This window comes from Nannospalax galili, unplaced genomic scaffold, assembly GCF_000622305.1.
Source record: "Nannospalax galili isolate Female #2095 unplaced genomic scaffold, S.galili_v1.0 scaffold612, whole genome shotgun sequence".
Lineage (NCBI taxonomy): Eukaryota > Metazoa > Chordata > Mammalia > Rodentia > Spalacidae > Nannospalax > Nannospalax galili.
Genome location: NW_008333388.1, coordinates 3,455,175 through 3,463,657, shown reverse-complemented (window position 1 = coordinate 3,463,657; position 8,483 = coordinate 3,455,175). Strand labels below are relative to the sequence as shown.

The 8,483-nt window shown below is 46.8% G+C and overlaps 2 protein-coding genes across 5 annotated transcripts in view; one reads left to right on the top strand and one right to left on the bottom strand.

Moving 5' to 3' along the window:
* Ccdc25 (coiled-coil domain containing 25) overlaps nucleotides 1-4,845 on the bottom strand; it is a 35,529-nt gene extending 30,684 nt beyond the window's left edge. The window contains exons 1-2 of one of the 3 annotated variants that reach the window (XM_008828141.3): nucleotides 4,730-4,845; nucleotides 451-498 (exon numbers count right to left, since the gene is read on the bottom strand). In XM_008828141.3, the coding sequence (XP_008826363.1) occupies nucleotides 451-498; nucleotides 4,730-4,757 (76 nt within the window). In that variant the 5' untranslated portion in view covers nucleotides 4,758-4,845. Of the gene's footprint in view, nucleotides 1-410; nucleotides 430-450; nucleotides 499-4,729 lie in introns of those variants that run through there. The other 2 variants (XM_029561135.1, XM_029561136.1) reach the window with 2 other exon arrangements.
* A 2,436-nt stretch (nucleotides 4,846-7,281) lies between these two features.
* The window catches only part of Esco2 (establishment of sister chromatid cohesion N-acetyltransferase 2), a 25,067-nt gene continuing 23,865 nt past the window's right edge, over nucleotides 7,282-8,483 (top strand). Inside the window, exons 1-2 of one of the 2 annotated variants that reach the window (XM_017796904.2) lie at nucleotides 7,282-7,590; nucleotides 7,700-7,844. In XM_017796904.2, coding sequence (XP_017652393.2) covers nucleotides 7,317-7,590; nucleotides 7,700-7,844 — 419 coding nt within the window. In that variant the 5' untranslated portion in view covers nucleotides 7,282-7,316. The remainder of the gene's footprint in view (nucleotides 7,591-7,699; nucleotides 7,845-8,483) is intronic. The other variant, XM_029561134.1, reaches the window with a different exon arrangement.

Here is an 8,483-nt window from a genome sequence, read left to right as displayed (position 1 = left end):
AGAGAGAGAGAGAGAGAGAGAGAGAGAGAGAGAGAGAGAGAAAGAGAGTCAATCCCATAGAAGCAGAGGTTGTCTGAGAGGCTGGTCAACTGGTCAAACGTTAGATAGGAGGAGTTGGTTCTGGTGACAGCAGCTGGAACAATTACTGACATACACTTAAGCAGCTGGAAGACAGGATTTCGAATATTCTAACTATAAAGAGATGCTCAGTGTTTGAGGTGAAAGAAATGTGGATACCAATCTGATTACTGCACATGTGCACATGTACCAAAACAACACCGTGCTCCCAAAATAGGTGCCATTCTTATTTGTCAGGTAAAAAAAAAAAATAAAAAAAAAAAAATTTAAAAACTTAAAAGAAAAATTTAAAACCACAAGCCCAACAAACAAGGGATGGGAATAGCACTTACCTGCTAGAAATCTCAAAATCAAATGCTTTTGTAAACTTACTTTCGTATTTATCCTTCCCCATGTAAATAGTGTAAGTAGATGAATTAACTAAGACAAAACAAAAATAAAAAGGCAGTTAGTTAACATCACCAAAAAACTGTTTCACAGGAAAAACAAATGGTAAATGCTAGGATTACCATGGCACATAGGCCAAACCCGGCATACCTGTTCTTATGAAGACAGCCTTCAAGTTAAGAATAACTTTACATTTTTAAATGACTTGGGTAATAGAAAAACAAAGATTAAGGCATAGACAGTGCATATGTCTCACCGAACCAAATATCATCTGGCCACAAAAGAAATTTACTTTTTTTTTTTTTTTGAGACGGGGTCTCCCTGTATCCCTGTAGCCCCAGCTGTCCTGGAACTCACTATGTAGACCAAGCTGGCCTTGAACTCACAAAGATCCGCCTACCTCTGCCTCCCAAGTGCTGGGATTAAAGGTGTGCGCCATGTCCGGAAAGAAATTTACTTATTAAAATGGCTGCTTTCCTTCTTTCTTGGGGACATAATTCTTTTTTATTTATTTTTATTCTTTTGCTTACTGTTCTTTCAGAGAACCTGGGTTCAATTCACATCATCCACATGATGTCTCACAGAACTCCATTTCCAAGGCGATCTGACACACCCTGCTGGCCTCCACAGGCTCCTGCACACACATGGCACATACAACCTCAGGCAAGCACACACATATACACCTTAAAAATAATAAGCAAATAGGCCTTTTTCTTCATGGATATAATCCAATGTCAAGTTTCAGGTCAGTCCTCTATCTTTGTTTTCTTCAATAATGATAATAATAATGATGATGATTAAAAACCCAAAACAATAATAATATTAAAAACTTCATTGAGAACATTTAAAAATAGGTTCCTGGGCCAGGTGTGGTGGTACACACCTTTAATTCCAGTACTTCAGAGGCAGAGACAGATCTGCATGAGTTGGAGGCCAGCCTGGTCTACATAGCAAATTCCAGGCCAGTCAGGAACTAGAACTCTTACATAGTGAGACCGAGTCTCAAAAAACAGGACAAATGAAGTTGCTATCCTTAGCTCACCTTTACTTTGTATAACTTCATCTAGCTGATATTTTAGTGTCCTATACCAGTGGAATCCCTATTCTATTCAGGTGAACCATGGCTCCCAAACTTTTCGAAAAACCGACTCTAATTGTATATTCCACTCACCTAATTATGCCCCATTCAGCTCTACCTCAGACAAACTAAATTCAAATCCTGATGCATAGTAGTGAGCATTTTTTCTTTTTTAAAACTGTTCCCTTCAAGTGATTCTAATGTGAAGTCAGGCCTAGGAACTTAAAATTAAAAGGACTGGGTACTAGGCTGCCAAGCTAGCCAGCCAAAACCTGATCAATTCCAACTGAATCTACATTTGTGACTCAGTCCTCAGTCTACAAAGCACAATGCCTGGAGAACAGGAAGGTTGACTGGATAGCCTGTGCCAATGAACAGAACAAAACACATAAATAGCCAGGCATGGTGGTATACACCAATAATAGTCCCAGCATTTGGGAGGCAGGAGATTAAGAGTTCAAGTGATTCTCAGCTATATAGTTGGTTCAAGGCCAGGTTGGTCTATTTGAGATTCTGTCTCAAAAACAAATGAAAATAAAGAAGGAAACTTTCATATAAATCATTAAATTAAAAACTGTATGTTTGGTAATGAGAAGACTGAAAAAAGACAGGGTCTCATACAGCTTCCAGTGGCTTCAAACTCCGTGTGTAGCCTAGGATGACTCTGAATTTCTAACCTTCTGCCCCAACCTGAGTGCTGGGATCCCAGGTGTGCACTAAGGATCAAATCCAGGGTTTTATGAATACCAGACAGTCTACCAACTGAGCCACATCCCCAGCACATGAGCAGCTTAAAAAAATTTGCATGCATGCAAGGAGAGCTTGTAGGAGTCAGCTCTATCCTTCCACCAGGTGGGTTCCAACGATCGAACTCGGGTAACAAGCTTGGTGGCAAGCACCTTTACCTATTGAGCCATCTTGCCAGCTCTTGAGAATCTTTTTAAATCATCAATTCTAGCCGCCTTCTCTGGACAGGTAGAACCCCAATTATTATGGCTAGTAGTTAAGACAATAGCCCATAATGACATAACTTGAGTGAATGTCTACACACTGACAGTTCATGGGAAGCCTTGGCTCTGATGTGTTACAGTGAAATGCCTTACCGTAGGAGTAAGAAATGCTAAAACTAAAGTACGCCTTAGGTCCTTAAGGTACGGCCTGGTAATATTTCATGTGTACATCTTTTTAATGCTGTAACTTCACCATTAGGAGTACATGCTAGTGAAGTCTCACTGAGGTTCTTTTCACAACCTAAGCAACTATAGACACCTAGTTAAACATAACCTAGACTATCCATGAACAAAATATTATGTACCCATTTTTTAAAAGATGAAGAAATTAACTAAATCCTGTGTATCTAGGCATAGTAAGGTTCATTTTATTAAAAAATGAATATATCATGGTGGCTACATATACATGTTTACCTATGTTTATATACACACTTTGTTGATACATACAACCATACATCAGTTTTGTTGTAAGGTCAAAAGTAACTTTTTAAAATAATAGAAATAAATGTGTTTTGCGCAATGGTATGATGGTTCACCTATCAAATGAGGTGGTTTAAGAATATGTCTAAAAAACACACATGATTACAAAATAATGCTTCAATTAAAAGTATCATGAAAAGACAGACTGAGCAACAGCTCTGGACTGGGGGGTAGGGTAGGAGGCTAAAAAATAATCCCAGCAACTAGTGAAGCAGAGGCAGGAGGATCCATGTTTGAAGTCAGCCTGACCCATTGCCTTAAGGAGCAAAAAAAAAAAAAAAGCAATACACAATAGCCAAATATTATGAGTGTGGCACTTTGCTAAGGAAACAAGGCAGAGATCCCGTCCTCAAGGGCCTTACATTATAGCTCAAGCGGGCAGGTTTAACGCCACCCAATAACAGCAAAGCTAAAGGAATGGTAAGGGGCACACAAAATGTACACTTAACCTTGAGGTGGAAGCTAGGGGACATCCTGGAAAAGGCAAAGCGATTTTAGCAGGCTGAGGTTGGTTCTGGAAAAGGGGCAACACAAGGAGAGAAACTGGATACAGTATTTTCTGGACCAAAAGAAACACCCCTGACCTCCAAAACCCAATCTGTAGTATTACGACATGTCAACCGGAACATCAGCTCTGCCCAGTGAGAGGCTGGATTGACATTCTAGCCATTCTGTGGCTTTCCAGGGCCCCCTACAGCTGCCCTTCCTAGAAGGGCAGAGTGCACGCCCCGTAGGAGGGCGGTGGGCAGTGTCAAGGTGGAGTACTACTAGGGGGAGGCCACGGTGCAGGCCCAGGGCAGACCTGAGATGGGGGGTGGGGAACCCACAAAGTGTCCACTTGGATAGGGGTGGGGGAACCCACAAAGTATCCAGTTGGATGGGGGTGGGGAACCCACAAAGTGCTCACTTGGAAGGGGCACAGGGAACCCACAAAATGCCCATTTGGAAAGGGGGTGGGGGAACCCACAAAGTGCCCACTTGGGTGGGTGGGGAACCCACAAAGTGCCCACTTGGGTGGGTGGGGAACCCACAAAGTGCCCACTTGGAAGAGGAGTGGGGAACCCACAAAGTGCCCACTTGGAAGGGGGATGGGAACTCACACAGTGTCCACTTGGAAGAGGAGTGGGGAACCCATAAAGTGCCCACTTGGAAGGGGGATGGGGAACCCACAAAGTGCCCACTTGGAAGAGGAGTGGGGAACCCACAAAGTGCCCACTTGGAAGGGGGGTGGGGGAACCCACAGAGTGTCCACTTAGGTGGGGGGACCCACAAAGTGCCCACTTGGAAGGGGGGTGGGGAACCTACAAAGTGCCCATTTGGAAGAGGGGTGGAGGAACCCACAGCGTCCACTTAGGTGGGGAGTAGGGGAACTCACAAAGTGCCCATGTGGAAGGGGAGTGGGGACCCCACAAAGTGCCCACTTAGATGGGGGGTGGGGAACCTACAAAGTGCCCACGTCCAGGGGCGTCTGTCGACTACGGCTGAGAGCCGCTCCCCGATGCATCGAACGAGGTGACAGCCCCGCGGCGCCCACCGGGCTCCAGGAGGGGACGGCCCCTCGGGGACCCAGGCGCTGAAGAGGCGCCGGCCGCCGAGGACGCGCTCCAGGACTCGGTCGGAGCCCAGCGGCGGCCGGGGGATGCCGGCTGTGGAGGCAGCTGTGGGCAGGGACCCGGAAGGCCCGGCGTCCACTCACCGCTGCTGCTGGTGAAGTAGAACACCATGATCCTGCCGGAGGAGCGGCGACACCTGCTCAAATCAAGAAGCTCAGGGGAGCACCAGCGCGGCGGCAGCCTACTTCCTGGAACTCCTCCGCGCACTTCCGGCGGACGCAGAGTCGCGTCACAACACTGTCGGGCGGCGCCATCTTTAATCCTGGCAAGGCGAGGGTATTGGCCAAGGGACTTTGAGGGTTGAACTCAAACCACTGGTGGTAGGTAATACCACTGCATCTTTTTTCTGTTCTTTTGTTTTAATTTCATTTATTTATTTTTTTATTCATTTATTTATTTATTCATTCATTCATTCAGGTCTCCCTGTAGCCCCAGCTGGCTTGGAACTCACTATATAGACCAGGCTGGCCTTGAACCCCCAGAGATCCACCTGCCTCTGCCTCCACAGTGCTGGAACTAAAGGCATGCACCACCACACCCGGCTGCCATGGCATCTTACTTGAAGCCATTAAAAAAAAAAAAAAAAGGCGTGGGCATACCTTATTTTCAGAGTGGGAAGTCGTGACTTCCGGGTCCTAGAGTGCGGAAATTCAGCTTTTGTTATAGATCGGTGTCCCTGGGCTCTGCACTGCTCTAGGTTCTCAGTGGGAGTCCATTAAAATTTAAATGGCCTCACATTCTCCTATTATTTGGCAAAGTTTTCCTTCTTTCTTTCTTTCTTTTTTTTTTTTTTAACTAAGCCCTCAGAATCTTTTACTGACCCTTTCTTATAAAATCTAGTTTTAGCAAAGACCACTGCTTAGTTTAGCCAGAAATGCCGCTCCTTCCCACATCTTCGCTATCTGGTCAGGTTCCCCATCCTCTTGATTTCTGTTCATCCTGGGATGTCTTCAAGAACCCTATTAGGTCAGGTTAACCATGATGCTCCTTCTATATTCTCAGTGATTTTCTATCCACTGAATACTCTACGCCGTGTATAAAAAAAAATTTCTTGCCCATCTTGTATTTGAAATTGAACCCAATTTCTCCCCACTGCTATAAAACTTCTATTGTAAAATGTCTGAATAAATGCTTACTTGCCTAGTAAAATTTAATAATTTTTTCCTTGAACATATTTTTGCTCAAGCATCATTGTTTGTACATTACCCTCTTTGGGTTTCAGTTCATCTGCCCAATGAATTTGAAAATACAGTGTCAAACTCGGGGTATTTTGCTATGGTTAAATAAGTTAATATGCATCAAGAGTAGAATATAGATCGTACTCAACATGAGGTGGCACTTATATTCTCTAGAGTCAGTATGCTTACTGGGGTTTGGATTCAGATGGTTGTTCTTTTACATCCAAGGTCCCACCATCTATTACCTACAGAACTGGGCACATTCCAAATGTCTGAACGTCAGAGGTCCACTTGCTATAAATTCACATAATGCTCCCCCAGCACTTAGGTTTGACTTATTTTTCTTATTTCTGATAAAAATTATGAAGATCCATTTTTGGACTGAATTCCTCCAGTACTCCCTCAGAGGTCAAACCCAAGCCAAACGGAGTCACTCTGGCTAAATGTCACATAAATTGAAACTTTAAGATCCCTAGGCAGTCCAGTCATTCCTAAAAACAGGAAATTCCGATCTAGCTGAATCTACATGATAAAGAAGCTATTAGCTGTAATCTGGCGTAAACCAGATTTCCCCTATTGATTTGTTTCTTTCCATTTACTTTACAGAACCCACTATCACCCTGCCCATAATGGTACTGGCCAGGAGTCTCAGCTCTAGGTCAGTTTGGAATAGTGAGACCCTAGTCTTAAAGTCACCTCCCTTAACATCACCACCACCACCATCACCAACACACACACACACACAGGCTCATGTATTCTGCCGTTGCCCAATGGGAGCTTTCATTTTATCTTGTAACATAGAAACTGAACCATTCATGATTCACGAAAACAGCCAATACCTATAACTAAATTTGTGTTCGTCTTTTGACACTTCATTCTGGTCAACTTCATTCTATGAAGTTAACTACATCACTTAAGTTTATTTAGAACTAAAAATGTGTCCGAGACCACTAGGTGCTATTAACACCAAAACAATACTACTTAACAGCCTATGAGTGCTGAGAATACTTCTGTTTGCTAAAGGCCACGTGATAAGAGCAGCGCTGGGTGGGTGTCACAGGCCTGTCCCATAAATAGCTATTGTTTTTCAGGCCTTCTGTTTTATTTTTTGCAACATAGGAATAATAGTTTATAGATAGTGGTGAGGAGCTAAGTGAAATAAAATACTTAAATATATAAGAATGCTTAGAACTTAACAAATGTTCATGCTCTGATTTGATTTGAAGAGAAAAAAGTGAAATGGGAATTTAAAGAATTACTAATTTAAAAAAAAGAGATCAATAGTCAAACTTCAAATATGAAAAATAAGTGTGTCTCTCCAGAAGCTTAGAGAGATTACATAAGCAACTGCGTCAACCTCAGAATGTGACCTCCGGAGCAGCTGGCCTGCGAACTACAATTCCCAGAATGCACCTCAACGACACCCGGAAACTGCAGCCCTTCCTTGCTGAGGCAAAGGTCTAGAGGAGGCGAGGTTTTCCTCAGGAGAACTATGTTTGCCCCACAGGGCGGGAGACTCTCGGCGCCCCTCTCCTGGGTGGGCGGGGAAAGGACTAGCGACGGATCAATCACTGAGCCAGCTTCGGGAAGCGCAGCACAGCAGCCAATCGGAACGCAGCAGAGTTGGCCTCGGGTGGCGCGCGTGAATTTGAACACACCGGCGGAGCACTGGCTCTTCAGTGAGCGCTGGAGCGCTGTGGGCGGACAGCTGTTCTGTGTCCGCCGGCGGGAGTGGACACCGAGTGCGGGTGGCCGAGGAGCGCGCGGTAAAGTCCGGGGGGTAAAGCCCGGGGGGATGGGGTGCGCCTTCGCCATGGGTTCGGGCCGCCGGCTTTCCGCTCTTGGGCCCGCTCACCTCGCGCCTCCCTGTCCCAGGACTTGGTCTCCTCACACCGGGTTCCCCTCACGCCGGGCTCGGTCCCCTGACGTCAGTGGCCCCCAGAAGTCCACAGACCCCGGGTTCTGGTGGCTTTGAAGTCAGACGTGTGGAATTGCGCGGGACGGACGTGCGGGATCCTGAGTAAGAGAAGAAGGGAGGGAACTTCCCAGCAATAACTGCGGAAAGACGGACGCACCCCTAGTGCTCCCCTGCTCGGTGCAGTGCTATCTCGGTGCTCCCCTGCTCGGTGCACCCCTGCTCGGTGCAGTGCTCTCTATCTCGATGCTCCCCTGCTCGGTGCAGTGCTCTTGCTCGGTACTCCCCGAGCGGCGCCACCGCGCATCTAAGGCTGTCAGACGGTCTGGAGGCGCGCGGCCTTCGGAGGCTCCTGGGCGCGCTCCTTCGCAGGCTTCCCCGCAGAATTCTCCAGAAGGTCTCACGGGTGCTGACGGCCTGCGGGGAACGAGCAGGAGGGACGGCTCCGGAGCCGGTTGAGGGAGCCCACGGGGAGGGTGCAGGGCGGGTGCGGGTGCGGGGCGCCTGAGCCGCAGGACCGCCTCAGCCCAGTCCGTTCACAGGCGTCCACCCGGCGTGCCCGCAGCCAGGCCAGCCGAGGTGGTCCCCGGTCCCCATCCCCCTCCCTCTCCTCTCCTTTCATTCTCTCCTTTTTCCTCGCTCTCCTTCCCTCTCTTCTCTCTCTCACCTCTCCTTCCCTCTCCCTCTCTCCCTCTCCTCCCTCCTTCCCTCCCCACCCCATGTCTCTCCCCCCTTCCTCCCTCC